General features: G+C 35.3%; 1 protein-coding gene across 1 annotated transcript; it reads left to right on the plus strand.

Moving 5' to 3' along the window:
• Nucleotides 1-201: 201 nt before the first annotated feature.
• On the plus strand, nucleotides 202-8,188 carry LOC145602652 (chaperone protein dnaJ C76, chloroplastic-like). Its single transcript, XM_081658819.1, has 7 exons — nucleotides 202-518; nucleotides 1,982-2,062; nucleotides 2,625-2,662; nucleotides 4,449-4,528; nucleotides 5,539-5,619; nucleotides 5,747-5,861; nucleotides 7,706-8,188. Exons 1-7 carry the CDS (start codon nucleotides 210-212, stop codon nucleotides 7,845-7,847), a joined length of 846 nt encoding a protein of 281 aa, XP_081514945.1. The 5' UTR covers nucleotides 202-209; the 3' UTR covers nucleotides 7,848-8,188.
• The last annotated feature ends 8,679 nt before the right edge of the window (nucleotides 8,189-16,867 follow it).

A 16,867-nucleotide genomic window follows, 5' to 3' on the forward strand; every position in this document is an offset into this window, starting at 1 on the left:
TTTTCCTAATAACACTCAACTACCCTAAAAACTACCTATTTTATTACTTCGTATATACTATACAATATCAACTTCACGTATTTGAAATATAATTGTTATTAGTTTTTATATATCGCGTGCATTTTGCACGGGTACACTCTAATACGGAGTAATTTAAAAGGATGTAGAAAATAAAATAGAGAAAAGGAATAACGAAGTTAGATGAGTCCATGGCTTACATAATAAGAGGAGCTGCAACTCCAACTCCCATCTCCCCCCCTTTTCTGAAATTATCCACCCTAAATAATTATAACTGTCATAACTACCTTCTACTCAAAAATTACGCGCCAATTTCGTCACCTCATCAATCCAAACCCTATAATCTTTCTTCATCGTTGTCATCTAGACTCAACTGTGGAGTTAGAGACCAATTCTTGTTTGATAATGATTCTCCCACCACCACTGCTGCTGCTTACGACATCCTCGGCGTCGAACCCCACTGCTCTGCTGCCCAACTCAAGGCTGCTTTCAGAGCTAAAGTCAGTGATTTCGTCACTTCTGTCTTTTAATTGAAATGATATAATGTTTTGATTGATTAATTACTTAATTTTGAATTGTTTTTTTTTTTGGGGTTACAAATTGTTTGAATAATCTATATTTTCGATGGTTTTTAGGGTCGGATTTACTTGCTACAGAAATTGATCATATTTGTTGAATTGTAAGTTCTTGCTTGTCAAATTGTCTTGGGGTTTGGTTGAAAGGGCTTAGTGAGGGTATATATTGAGATTGGGGGGGGGGGGGGGGGGGGGGGTGGTGGTGGTGGTTTGAGTACACAGTTGCTCGGTTTCAGCAATGGGTTTGGGGGTCTTGTGAGCAGTTACGTTTTATGGTGGTCAAGAAGGCGGGTAGTGGCGGGGTGGCTCGACTTGGGTTTGGGAGCGGAGTGGCTGCACAAGGGACAAGGGGGAGGAGAGACTAGATAGAGATTGAAAAAGAAATGGCCAATTAGAGATTGAAACTTTGGGGGTGTTTGGTTCGCAATTTTTTTTTGGTATGGGGTATGGGTTTGAAATGAGTACAACCCATGCCTTGTGTTTGAGTGTTTGTTAAGAAATTTCAACATATCTCAAATCCACAAAGTATGGGAGGTGAGTATGATTCATACCAAACTCTAAGGGGTGTTTTTTTTTTTTGCAAAGTGGTATGGATTTAGAATCAGAATTGAAACCAAAGTGTTATAGGAGTGTAACTTATTGTTAATACCTTGTGTTTGGTTTTGTTTAGAAATTGACATTGTGAAGGTATGGTATGAGTCATATCCACCTCTCCCTTGGATTTTTAAACCCCGTACTTTGATGGTTTGAGGTACGACTTTAGAAATTGAAATTTTCATTAACAACGAGGTATGAGTTTCATTCATTCTAAAACCATACCTCATTTCAAAAGTACGCAAACCAATCACCCCCCCCCCCCCCCTCCTCCCCAAAGGAATCAAATAAAAGAGAAAATTCATTTCCAAACTACAACCAAATAAGATGTATGAAGAATCAAGTTTCAACCTGAACTCACTTTGGTTTCATTCTTGATTGGAAACCCATACCACTCTGTAAACCAAAGCATCTTTCCCCATTCATGCTCCTAAATCAGTTTCTTTATGTCACTGGAGGAAAAGTTAAAGTTATTATAAGCAAATCAGCTACAGTTGGAATTATTCTTGTCACTATTATAGGAAAGTTGACATGAATAATCCCAAGTGTCACCCATAAAATTGAGAATGTTTTGGAATTCATTATGCAAATGTTAAATTATTGTTTTATAATGGGTAATTTGGATATTGGAAAACCATGTAAACAACAACATGAGCTAAAAGATCAAGCGGGTAAAGTAAGCCATGTCAATAACATAATTTATGTAATAATTCTCTTCTTTTTTTTTTTTCCTATAATAATATATAGTAATACCTATTATGAATAATTTGAGGCTCAATTTATATTTGGAACAGGTGAAGGAATTTCACCCTGATGTGAGGAGCAATCAACACAATTCCGATTTGATGATTCGCCGTGTGATTCAAGCATATGAGGTAATCAAACTTATATTTAGTTATTATGTTCAAGCAAGAGAGAATAATAGAAAAAAGTGTTAAATTTGGAATTTACTTTGCTTCCTTTTTTTATTATCAATGTGAACTACTACCTTCATTTCTGAAAGGTATATAATTATTTACTCTTTTCTATATTAGTTTCCTAAGTGCTATTTAATCTTTTGCTTTATTTTTATTTGTGACAAACCCCAATTACTACATTACACCCTTACTCCCCTTACCCCACAATATCTACACATTTACACTCTTTTTTTTAATCTTCCCACCCTTTTCTTACACCCACACACCACATCTCCACTGTCTCTCCATTTAGCTTAATTTGTATGCAAAATAGTAGTAACTATCAAGAACTTTTGGGAACAAAGAAAAAATAGTTTTGCATCAGGCATGTATGAGAATATTAAGGTTGCATATGTAAGGTTTTTGGAGTCAACTTACTGCACTAATGTTTATATTATATGGTTCAATCTAATTCTGAATCGTTTCTAGCTTGCTCGGATACTAATTAACTGCTGACAATTAAAACTTTATAATGATGCAGATTCTCTCAAATATCAGCAGGCCAGAGATAATTGAAAGGTAGAATCTTCTTGTATATTCTTATATATGGATATAGCATATTGGTCTCTACCGTTGTGTTGTTGCATCTAAATTTTCCCATCGCCTACAAAATGCTTAGGTTTTCATTTGTCTTTATTGTGTTTACTTCCACACGCTTTCTTGTTACATTGTCAAATCCTTAGAATTGTTTTCTGATTTTGCAGTCTCCAAATTGTGAAATGTTAGAAATATATTGAGCAGTATTTGGACTTGAAATTTTATTGTTTTTAATACTTGTTAATTTATACAGACTAAGACTAAATTGTAAAGTTCAGCTAGTAAAGGTTGTGGAGTAGATGCAAATCATTATTTTGAAGTTTGATTAAGGCAAGGGGCAGTAGTTGTGGGCACACTAGTGCAGCACTTTTATGGCAATCATGTGTTGTGTCTTACTGGATTTGGATTGAAGGTTTTTTCATAAGTTTCTTTGTCTTCTCGATTGTTGTGGGACAAAGTTACTTAGTTCGCTATGTTTGGGGCTAGGCAGCTGGGGCTTTAAAGAGTTACTCGGTTGGAGAGGTTCAAAGAAACTGGGTTGATTTATAATGCTGGTTTTTGTTTAGAAGACACTTTGTGTTCTTGGTTTTATCCTCTTTCTCTTTTCTTCTCCCAAAAAAATTGAAAATTAAAAAGAAAAACTTTTATGCCTTGGTGACTTTTTGCTCTCTCTTCCTTACAATAAAATTAAAATGGCCTGCATATTGGATTTTGAAGCTATCAAGTGTATCTGTTTATTTTTTTTGTGAGCTTTGCATTATCAACTTGTTACTTATTTTCCCTTCTAAATGAATTATGTGTCGTCTGCTGGTGTATGGATGACTCTCACAAATGTAATGAGATTATGTGAAGGTCAACGATGCTTCCAAAAGAATAGAAATAGGAAATTGTGAGGAACATGTTATAACCTGAAGTAGTTGATCTGATTCCTAGGATGCTAATGTAGATCAAGTTAAGATAATTCGGGAAATAATCCAGTAATAAAAGTAGGAAAATCTCGAGGTTTAACTTAATTAAGAAAACTTAATAGGAGAATTTGCAGCATTAATGTCTTAATGAGCTTTGTAATTCATTCATATGTCTCCAGCCACACCTTTTATTGGCTTATACAGCCTTAAAATGGACTGAACTGGCAATTACATTAATTGTAAATAAAATTGCTAGTAATGCACAACTACATTAGTGGAATGAGGCAGCTCCGATGGTGGCTGTTAGACCCAACAGTTGGGAGGGAACCTAGGAAGTATTTTGTATGTCATGCCGTCATTGAAGCCGCAGTTGAACCCTTACAGCTCAGCTCTTCACCCTTTTGTCCCTTTCTTGCCTCTCTGAGCTGGTAATTTTCACCAACAGAGAAGTGCGTTTGCTCAGAAAGATAATATCCTTTTTTAGCAATGTTCTAAACAGAAAATCTTCCTTATTTGATTGCATCAGCATACTGTCTGAGTCCTCGATCTGAACAAATTGAGGGTTTATTGGCTTATCCTGTTTGAAAAGAATCCTGGGATTTGTTTTCAGTGCTAAAAGTTTTGCGGGAGTTCTTATATCTTGTATGATCTTTGACAGATTTCTCATCATTTTGTAGTTAATTATTCCTACAAGTTTAGCTATTTATACTGCATACTTTTGCGGAAATTATAATTTTAATATCATACTTGTGAAAATTTCGTATTTTTTTTTTATTATTCTATGAGCCTTGTATTTTGTTTAATTATGTGCTTCCTTAAAGATTGTACTGCATGCTTATTACTTGCACTCGTGTTTGCAGCGAATGTTTAGATCCTTTTGACAATCCAGAATGTGAAGCATTCGATATTTTTGTCAATGAAGTTGTGTGTGCTGGCAAAGGTACTAAATTCTTTTCTGTCTCCTTCTAAACTCCTTTATGAAGTAGATTTCAACAAGATTAATTATTGGTGGAACAAAATTCAGCACCTGTTTAAATAATATCTTAGGCATCATTGGTAGTTTAAATACTCATAGAATTAGGGCGCCTCAAGATCAGGAATTGATGCATAAATTTCTATTGTTTATATTTTCAATTATGTATATATATGTAAAAAAACTATACATATTAGACTTTAATGATGAAGAAATTGAGATAAATCTAATAAGGTCACATCTGACTATTTCAAAAAAAAAAAGAAAAAAAAAAGGTCACATCTGACTACATTTTCATTAAGTATAAATCTATAATTTGCAATTTAAGTTGAGTATGTAAATAGTAAACAGATAAACATTATTAAAATGGCGTGACTTGCGAGTAAATGAAAACGGAAGAATTTTACTTTTGCCAAATTTTCATTGGAAATATTTAATTCACTATCATATTTCTTTACTCTTTTTGTCATTATGTTTCTTTGATATTCCACTTGGTCAAATCGTATACAAATACATAAACGAAGGGGAATTGAATCAAAACAAAGGTAAAATTGTAGCATTATTGCCACTCATCACATCTCCAGTGCACCTTCTGATGTTTCCCCTCCCACCCAAAATTGACCTAGCCCACCTGCATGTTATCCAAAAAGGAAACCTGGATTTACTTTTTTTGCTATCCGCGCATGTATATTGTGAAAATAATTCCAGATCTATTTTATCATTAGGTAACAGGTTTCAATCTGAACTATATCAATTATTGTCCAAGTGATGTTTTTCTTTTAATTTGTCATTAAGCACCTTCATTGTGTTTTTGATCTGCAATCAAATATGCACAGCTTCTCTCATTGGGAGAGCCAAAGGCTATTGAAATCAGAATTTAAAACCCTCCACAGATGGAAGCCTTCAGGCAGCTAGCTGTGAAATGAATTATGTAAAAATTGACTTTCACTTGTCTGAAAAAGTTGAAGTATTTGCAGGATGCCCATATTCATGTGTCAAACAGGCCCCTCATGCTTTTTCCTTTTCGTCACTGGGAACTGCCCGCGCAACTTATCAAGGTTTGTGAATCAGCTCAGTTATTGCCTCTTATTATCAGAAAAATTATGCAGGGGATCAGTAGACAAATCAGGAGTATTAGCTGGATATTTGAGTTTTTAATATGAAAATATAATCGCTATTGGACAGGCACAGGATATGGTGAAGATTACAAAGTCCAGATAGCTGTGGGTCAGTGCCCCAGAAATTGCATTCACTATGTTACACCTTCACAGAGAATCATATTGGAGGAGCTTCTTGATTGGTAATCCACATTTGATGTTTTCATCCTTTATTCCATCCTCCTTGCACATGTTATGACACACGAAAGCATAATTCAAAGTGAACAGATTTCTCATTGAAGCAAATTTACAGTTTTCACACACTAATAATATTTTGGGTGACACCTAGTTTCAAAACATGCAAAAGATGAGGTTACCAAAAGTCTCAAATCCCTACTCTTTTTTTCTCCAAACCCCTCTTACCTATTACTTTCGGTTGGAAAAATTAAATGTTGAAGGTATAGAAACTTCTTTATATAAAATTGAGTGAGAGTCAATAGATCTAAGGGTGTTGAGTAACCTTAGGGATAGATAGTGCATTTGTAAAACTGTGTACATCTTAAGAGTTTGGAAATAGTCACTTAGGATGTCTCGCACACTCTTTGTATGCACATCATTATGTGGAATCCACACTCAATGAACTTGATTAACTTAAAAACTCACTTTGTTGAAATGCACTATGTGGGCTCCTTTCATAGTTTCTAAAACGGGGGCAATGAGCCAATGTCATAAATTGTGATAGGCTTCTCTCCAAATTTACTTCTCCAATTACAAATGAGAGCCGTATCTTCTCCTTCATATGGAGTTAAACATGTGGTTATTTAACTTTTCTTGGCTGGTGAAGATGTTTTCTTTATCCGATGTTGATTTAGAGAGAGAGAGATAATTGAAGTATATCGACTAATGTACATAAGCTCATTTCGCAATCACCAGAACTCTTGGCACCTTACTAACTTGCCTACCGGATTGTGGAGGAATTATATTGGCTAGTGTACATAAGCTCATTTGGCAACCACCGGAACTCTTGGCATCTTTCTAACTTGCCCCATCTGAATGTAGAATTGTCCCAAGCCTTCTTCGGGATTCTTGTATGATTGATCTAATGCTAGACCTTGTCTTCCATTGTGATTGATAATACAAACCAGGTTTTCTGTAATTTTTGACTCCTTTTACTTCTTACAGAATCTGTGTTATCTCATAACTTCCAATAACATTCTATATATCATGCCCAAACCAATAGTATATGATAGCTAATACTACTGCAAGACTCCAAGTAGTATGGTTGCCACTGTTGGGCTATTTCAATAGTTGTGTTTATTAAATCAGTCATGTAATGTCGTAAGTGACTTACAGATTTGCAGTCAACCAAATAGCTTGATCCCATATCAATGATTTTAAGAAATTCCTAAGCATAGTATAGGGAAAGTTCCATATATATTTTTCCTAGGACCATATATGACTGGAAACATTTGTGGCTAGCTTGAGTGCTAAGGTCCTATGGTTCCTAACTGCAGGCAATGATACCAAATGTAAAATATAAATGACCCAATTGTACGTATAGTAGACAAAGATTTATTTTTCATACAATTTTATTCTACGAAACACTCTTACTGATTGTTTTGAGATACTCACAATATTGTGGAACTCGCGCTTAGTTAGCGTGATTATTTAACACACAAGTCACTCCATTGAATTTCACTGCATGGGCTCTTATAGTAGTGGTCACAATTAACACAAGAAGCCAATAGCAAGCTACGAGTACTATTATCTCTGTGAAATGCAACTAATCTCTCTATACTTCCAGCATCGTATTTTCTACATGGAAAAATTGTTGCTTCTAACTTTGGAGTGCATCATCTAGAATGCAAGAGAAAGCAGGATAATCTGTTAACAGTCTCATATGCCTTTTATGCACACCAAAGTTTTTTTTTTTTTTTTTTTTTTTATATATCATAGTTATGCCTAATAGGCAACTTGTTTGATTTATTGGACACTGATGTATGACTCTGACATCCACGTACTAATCTTGTTTGTTTCATTTTGTCAGTATTCTGAATACTCCATACGATACCTCTGCTGAAGCTGACTTGCTTTATTCTCTCATTATAAAAGCTAAGTTTGAGAACAACAGATACCAAAAACCAAAGAAGCAGCCTAAAACATCTACTGAGCATGTGGACTGGTTTTGAATGGACTCTCAGAAGTAATGTCTAAATCGCGGCTGATAAATATGACATCTACAATAATACCTTTTTATGTATATGCAGCTCTCAGGATTGGAGTACAACCTCTATGATATTCTGGTCTATCTGGTTGTTAATGTACTGAAGATGCCGAAGAGCAAATTGGTGGCAAGATTAGACGGAATGTAGCAGGTCATAGGTCTCAAATATATTCATGTCTGTACAAAGATCTTACTAAAGCATTGTGACCAAGTGTAACAAATTTGTCATATATCAATGGCTGGTACTGGAGGATAAGCTATCACATTTTAAGAATATGTTCAGCTGATTGTTTTTTCTCTCTTTCAGCCTGTCATGTATACCTACTTTGCTCATCTCGTGTGGCGGTACATTTCAGTAAGTTTTCTGTTAATTGATCTATTTGAGGAGATGCAACAAATTTAGTGTAAATGAAAAATAGGTTTGCTGGCTGAAATACAACAAATTCATATTACGTTGATTACTAGTAGAATATATAACTTGCTCATCTGGTATGGTAGTACATTTCAGAACAAACAAATCAATTGTTTTTGCCTCATTTTGCCAATTTTTCGTATTTTGCTTTGTACTAATTTTATGTATAGTCAGTATTTAGACTTCAGTAAACTTTTCTTCACTATGATCTGTATACTTACAAGATTTTTATTTGTATTTAAAATCAGATTTATAGTATGAGAACAGTGCAATAAGAAATACTCTTTAAGTCTGGAAAACGCCTGCACAATTAATTTGGGGACTAGTTACTATCACGAATAACGCAACACTTAGGGGGTGTTTGGTTTGAATAATGGAAACGGAGTGTCGGAGTGGAAAGGAAACAAATAAAAAGGGGGAAAGGAATCAAATGACTATTGTCTTTTCATTTGTTTAGTTTAACCATGGAAAGGAGAGAAATAAGAATTTTGTGATTGATGAGGGTAAGGATATTTATTATCCTAAGTTTTTGAGAGGTAACAAATAAGGGTTAACCATTACCCTTAGCTAATGGTAATTGTTATCATGTCTTCTAACCAAACACATAGTAACGGTATCGGTTTAATTAAGTCCGTTTCCACTCCAAAATATACACTAACCAAACCCCCCCTTTAGATTACTGGAAATTCATATTCCAAAGACAATATAAAACGAAACACCAAGATCAATATTTCACCCCAAACATGATTCAAACAAGATATGATTCAAAGTTAAATCCGACAAATATGCATCAAAGTCAATCCGACCCATCCCACCACTAATCAAACCAATAGTTGTCTAACAGGGCTAACCACTAGCGCATATCGAATTCAATACTCGATCTGAATCTGACAAATTTGGGGTAAAGAGATAGAATAGCTTGATTATTATTGATCAACTAGGTTAGGTCCCATGTCATGCACGGTAAATTTTAATAACTATATTCAAATTATCATTTTTATACTAATATACGATTTTAATATGTTATATTATTAATATCAATTGAATGTTGAAGAACAACAAAAAAAATGGTAGGAATTATTCTCTAAAAAAAAGTAGGAAAAAATCACACTAAGGGCATATTCTGATTTACTGAACTGAGCTGAGCTGAGGTGAGCTGAGCTGATCTGAACTGAATTGATTGGAGCTGAGCTGAACTGAACTTAACTTAACTAAACTGAATAGAGTTGAAATGAATTTGAACTGAATTGAACTGATTGAACTGAATTGAACTGGAATTGAGTTGAAGAGAACAAGCCCTAAGAATAATCAACATGTGTCGCTCTTGGCAAGTATTATTAAAGTATCCATAGTTAATTATAAATCATAAATTGATTAAAATTTTAATCATAGATTATCCAAGGAAATAACAAAAGTATAATTTGTTGATTTGATATTTGCATTTCATTGTAAAAATCAATAGCTTCTATTACATAATTTTGAAAAATAAATAAATTCAGGGAAAAAAAATATGATCGTGTTGTTTCCACAAAAAATAAAATAAAAATGTTCTTGTAATAAACGTACGTAGTATTTACCTTTCCAAAAAAAAAAAAAAAAAAAAAAACTCCATTCATCACAAATTATGTTAAGTTTTTTTTTTTTTTTTCCTTAAACCTATTATTGTTAGTATTTTTTTTTTTGGGAAGGAAACATCAAAAATTCTATTATACTACATAAATAATTACTATAATATATATGTGAATATTTGTTTCTTATATATTATAAATTTTTTTTTTTTTTTAAAAAAAAAAAAACTTAAAAATCACTAGGAGATGACACGTGTCATTGTTGGTGTGTCTTTTAGTATATAAAGTTATTGATAGTAGAGTATCATGTTAGGTGTTTGATAATTGGAAATTTTCCCTTTTTCTAGTGTTTTTATTTATTTTTATAGTCTTTACTCTTATTTTAGCCCTTTTCTAACCTATTTTGGTACATTGGTAGTTTCTTCGGTCCTTCTGTTCTGTTTGGGGGTTTGCTCATGTTTTTAGGTGTACAGAATGAGTTACGTTTTTTATTAAACAGAATAAGGTCCAAAGAATTGCTCCGAACGGCCAACGAGCGTGCACCATCAAAGGAGTCAACATGGTCATATGGGTAGTAAGCAACAATTGGGGCCAAGGAAGATGCCCAAGGGTGCCATTTAGCACCTTCCCCCTATAAAACTTTATTTTACTGTGGGGTAATTTTTTAGCAATACCACATTGACAATAACACAATAATTGGCCCTTTAAAGGCCTATATGAAGTCCGAATGGGCCCAAAGTTGAGTGTACACCATTTTTGAACCCAATGAACACCATAGAGAAGTCTAATTTTAGGTACGATGGTTGAAAACGTCTAGATTGCACTACAATCTAAGGTTCGGAAACATCTAGAAACTTCTAGAACTATCTTGGGCAATCTTGTACAACGTACTCTTAAGAGCTAAAATAAATAAGATCTTGTATATAAGACTCATATGCTTAGGAAAGTGTAAAAATCTCTAGGACTTACGTGTGTAGAATTCTCCATTTGAGGAGTTTAAAATTACTCTAGAGAAGAATGTTGTAGTTTGTATGGAGCATTATAAATAGGAAGTCTCCCTCTCATTTTTATATCATCCAAGCAAATTTGTTAACACTCTCTTAAGCAATACAAAGTTTTCTTATAAACTTTACTCACTTGTGCATCCAATCTAGTCTCATTTTTATTACTATTTTTTTTTTTTTTTTTTTTTGTAAATTGGGTACGCTTTAGAATATTAAGAAATGGGAATTAAAAAATAGTTTAATATTCGTATTAATTATAAATCAATCACATATCTCAATACAGAATAGTTTGTAGTACTCGTACCATTGATAAAGCCAAGGACTAACTGTTTATTAATTTTGGAGACTAATGTTATATCCAGATCACCCGATAGGTTAATATAAGTGTGACATTTATTTATTTATTTTTTTTTTTTTTTTTTTTTGTAGTGATTTCCAAATTTGATAAAATTTAACCACATTTGTACACTAATCCTATAAAATTTTATCCAATGAATTAACATTATATTTATTTTAATATTCTTAATAACACAACCTACTTTTAACTTTAATTATGAAATTTCATGAGAAATTTCCAAAAAAAAAAAAAAAAAAAAAAAAAAAACAATTTACTACTTTAAGAAATATATCTTCTATTTTAAAGAGAAGAATCACAAAATTTTAAAAACTGGCAAAATTTAATAAATCACCTATTCAAAATTCCAAGCTTAACAGCCAACTACAAAGGTTGAAGGATCCTTCCATTGACGATTCAAATCAAAATAACAACATTATATGAAGCACTCTATATTAAGCTCGACATATGAACAAAGATCTGAAATATGAAAGTTGCTCAACACCTGAAACCACATGTTTATGATAATGATCATAAAAGTGTAGATCGCAATTACCAAAGAACACTAACGATAGAAAATACGAGTCTATCTGCTGCACATATGAATTCTGTTGGCTTATAGTTAGGATGACAAATAATCAAACTCTATTGGAACCAACAATGAAATGGTAGGTAGAGTTTCACTTGTATCGTGTACTTCTATAGGACATTTGTGTGTAGTACCCTCCATTTGAAGAGCTTAAGAGCACTCTAGAGAGGAATGTTGCAGGATGTATGGAGCACTATTAAAAGGAAGTCTCCCTCTTATTTTTATATCATCCAAGCAAATTTATAAACACTCTCCCAAGCAATACAAATTTTTTTTATTAACCTTACTCCCTTGTGCATCCATTTCAGTCTCAAAGTTATTACTAAAATCGTTTGTACAAATTGGGTATCCTTTGTAATGTTTAGAAATGAGAATTGAAAAGAGGTTAATTAAACTATTTAATATTTGTATTAATTGTAAACCAATCACATATCTCAATACAGAGTAGCTTATTGCATGCAATAGTACCTTTGATAAAGGTAAGGACCAACTTTTTATTAATCGAAGAGACTAATGTTATATTTAATTCATCTGATAGGCTACTATAAATATAATTTTTTATTTTTTAATTTGTGGCTTGATTTGATTTCCAAATTTGATAAACTTAATCCATCTATACCCTAATCCTATTAAAAATTATCCAATGATTCATATTCTAATATTCTTAGTAGGAGTGTTCCAAAATACCCGGCTCGTCGACCTGGTTCATTTTAGACGGGTAGTTTTTTCATATTTAGGAAAATAAACGGGTCGAGTACCCAACCCGGTAAAAGTGCCTAGAATTGGGCCAGGTCATGGGCCATCCCTTATGCTTGACTAGTACCCAATGACCTGTGAGTTTTTTTTTTCTAACTTTACTTATCATTATGGGCCTTGGGCCACCACTTGTTTTCTTTCCGTTTATGAGATAATATGAGAGATGAGAGAATATTTATCGTGCCTTTCTCATTGATTAAACATTAGTATATATACAAGATTATACTAAGGTTAGGGCTAAGGATACATTAGTAAATTACAAATAATAATACACACTAGATTATTTACATTAATCTAACACACCCCGCAGTCGAAACGGGAGGACTGCGAATGCTGAGACTGTCCCGAAAATCATCAAAAAAAATTTTAGATAGATCTTTAGTGAAGATGTCTGCGATCTTATAACGGGATGGCACATGTATGACACGAACTTCGCCCTTTTGAACCAAATAGCACTAACATTGTCACAATAAACCAATGTTGCTTTAATAATAGAATAAAAAAGCTCAAGCAACCCAACAGGACTCAGAAACAACATTTGCAACAGATTAATGTAAATATCATCAACAATATCAACATATAGAAGAATGTAAGCAGTAGAGTTACCAAGCAAAGAATGAACAAGGAATTATCCGACTTGCTAAGAACAAATCCAATAGTAGCCACAAAATCTGCAAAATGTTGATACCTAGCCCGGGGTGCCTGTTTCAGATCATATAAGGACTTTTGAAGAAGACACACATATCAGGACGAGCCGGATCTTTGAACCCCAAAGGTTGATACATGTAAACAGTCTCATTCAAATAACCATGTAAGAAAGCATTCTTCACATCCAGTTGATGTATAGGTCAAGACTTAGATAAAGCAATGCTAAGAACCACCCAAATTGTAGTCGATTTAATAACCAGACTAAAAGTTTCATCACAATCGATGCCCTCCCTTTGAGTTTTACCATCACCAACTAAACGAGCTTTATGTCTCTCAAAAGAGCCATCAGATTTTGTTTTATGCAGAAAAATCCACAAAGAGCGAATAATATTCACATTATTTGGTCAGGGAACTTATTCCCAAGTACAATTATCAATAAGAGCATCATATTCCTCCTGCATAGCAATTTTCTTATAATGGTCACGAAGTGCATGAATCAGGTTTTTGGGAATAGGTGATATGGAGGTAGTAGTATGAAGAGACTTGTCATAGTACTTTGGATTGGGTTTGACAATGCCATGCTTACTACGAGTAGTCATGGAGTGAGTTGGCATTGGTGATGGTGCGGGAGGAGACAAGTGTATGAGAGGAGGAGGGACACCTCGGACTACTATATGGATAGGTATCGAGTGAGCCGTGGCTGATTGAACACACCCACGGACCACAGGGGACCTATTTTGCCCAACAGAGTTGTTGGTGCCCGGAGATAGGGAATGAGATGGAGAGGAGGCAGCACGCAAAACAGGGGAGTGCAACTGGGAAGGAGGGGGTAGCAGACTCCGCAGCATGCTTGCGGGCTGGCAGTCCTCGCCGCAGGCTGCCTGCAAAGCAGGCTGTGCGTGCGAGGCTGCTGTGCCCTGCCTGCTAGCATCAGCCGACCCAGCGCCCGATGGAAATCGAGCGGGCTGGCAGTGGGTTCCTCGGGTATACCCCTGTCAACGCAAGCGATTGCTGGGTGGACTGTGGGTGTGGGTACTGCGTGGGGATGGCCTGCTAGGTGGGGCTGACTTTGAGAGGCAATTAATGCTGGAAAAGAGGAACATCACCCAAAAAATCATTTGTGTGAACTTCGGGTGTGTGAATGTTAGAAAATGGAAAAATGTACTCATCAAACTACACATGTCTTGCAATAATAATTTTTATGACTGGACATATATCATAACACTTTGAGGGTGTTTGGCAAGTGGGAATTGAGGGTGGGATTGGGAATATTAATCCCAACCTACGGTAATTCCCATGTTTGGTTCATGGGAATGGGAAAATAAAGGGGAAGGGGAATGGGAATAAAATTTTTCTATTCCCATCATTCTATTACCTAGGGGGAGTAGGTAATAGAGATGGGAATTGGAAACAAGTAATGAATTGACTAAAATGCCATTAATGAAATAGAATGGAATAATTTTTACAAGGGTGTTTTCGTAATTGTAAAATATTATTTCCCATCTATTCTCATCTCTTTCCAAACAAGGCTTTGGACATATTTTATGAATTCCCACCTTCTAACTCCCATTCCCATTCCCATCCTATAATCCCCAAATTCCCATTCCCACTTGCCAAACGCCCCCTTTAATCCCTTATGATTAGAAGGATAGCCTAGAAAAACATAAGGAGTGGATATAGCTTGAAGTTGATGAATTTTTGAAGATGGAAAGAGAGGATAACATAAACATCCAAAGACTCGAAGATGAGAGTAATCGGGATTCTTTTGAAAAAGAGTTTGTGTCGGAGAATTGTAACCAAGAATTTTGGTAGGCAAAAATGGATAAAGATCACCACTAGTCCTTCACAAAAAAACCCAAAAGGATCAAACTCAATTGAAACATTTTTATCGGAAGTGAATTTTCTAACTGAGATAAGATTTTTGACAAGTTTGAAGAATAATGTTGAGTTTAACTGTGTTTTGGCTCAAGAATTTGTAACCATAACCGTGAATTGGAATTTTGTTAATATCACCAACACTAATAGAATTATTATTATTTTTGCTCAAACGAAATACGACGACAAATTACCTTGAGAGTTTTCTAGTAGCACCGGTATCCATATAGTAATTCGGGTTAGCAAGAGACATGGTCTGCATCGCTTGCTCAATGTTGGTCGGCATATAACCCGAAGCTTGAGACGGATCATTCACAAAATATGCCTGAGGTGGTCTCGGCCCTAGAACTCCAGGCTGAGAGGTCATAGGCCTAGCTTGCGCTCATTGTTGTGGGCTTTGGCCCTGAGATGGATAAGGGCAGGGAGGCAATGCCCAATTCCCTGGCAGTACGAGCAACACTGTTGTGGTGCTGGTGCTCCTGCTCCACGCATTGGCGGCTACTGTTGCTGCTGTGTGGAGCAACCACACTGCTGCTGTTGCCCAGCGCCACCCTTCCCCTTGGTGGAGCCACCCTTTGCCTTATTTTTCCGGCCACTAGAACATTGATTACCATGTCAGTGTTGTGATGCGAAGCCGATCGGGAGGTGTACGTGATGTGCGCCTCATCATGGGATTCATGAGACAGATCAACAGTGTTCCCCTGTTCCTCGAGTTCAAGCATAGACCAAAGAACATCAAACGAAGGCAGTGGATTTAGGTGTCGAAGGCTTATACTTCTCCGAGAAACCTATAAGCAATTGAAGAGCCATTCGATTGTCAGAGACGCGAGAGTCTTGAGATGAGTGGAATAGGACTTGATTCCATCAAAATGCTAGAGCTTGGTGTTTGTGAATTAAGCATCAAGTTGCAATGCCCCAGCCGTCTTGTTATTGTGAAAGAAGTTTTCCAATCGTTTTCAAGCATCCACCACTTTGTCATCCGGGTCGACGATGGAATTGAGAAGGTAAGTGGAAATATAGTACCGTACATCCATTGACGCACAATGCCTCCTTCAAAGCCGGGTCAACAGGTGTTCGATAGGTTTAGGTTTAATATGATCGATGACCATACTAACGCAGCAATGGAGTTGGAATAGCGTAGACCAATTGTTGTATTGCTTGCCATCGTATTCAAGAGTTATAGGGATACAAGCCTTGATGTTTGGGACGACAATAGCAGGTTGGATTTTGGAGGAATCAGCCATGGTGAAGGAAGGTAGGAAGAAGAACAGAGAAGAATGGAAAGAAAATTTGCGGAAGCGAATTAGGTCAGATCACAACCTAGACTCGTGATACCATGAGAGAATACGAGAGATGAGAGAATATTTTTTGTGTCTTTCTCATTGATTAAACAATTGTACATATACAAGAATATACTAGGGTTAGGGCTAAGGATACATTAGTAAATTACAACTAATAATATACACTAAATTTTTTTACATTAATCTAACAGTTTCCTCCAAAATTACGTAGACCCCTCTCCCTTTCTCTCTCCTTATTCATCACCTACATCTTATTTTTCTCGCCTCTTTCCCAAATGACCTCTCTTCTCTATCTACCTGCTCAAGTTCTAGCTCACTTGAGCCAAATGAAAGATTGTAAATAATGATGAGTTTTTCTATATTCATTCCCTAAAGTCCCAAATCGTTATGATAGTCATTTGAGAGGTACTATGGTGGAGCTTTATGTAGTCAAAGCTCGAAGGTAAACCATTTTGCACTTATAGGTTCAAAATGGGAAGATTTACTTAAATAAGTACG

The sequence above is a fragment of the Chenopodium album genome, chromosome 21 (assembly GCF_948465745.1).
Source record: "Chenopodium album chromosome 21, dcCheAlbu1.1, whole genome shotgun sequence".
Taxonomy (NCBI): Eukaryota; Viridiplantae; Streptophyta; class Magnoliopsida; order Caryophyllales; family Amaranthaceae; genus Chenopodium; species Chenopodium album.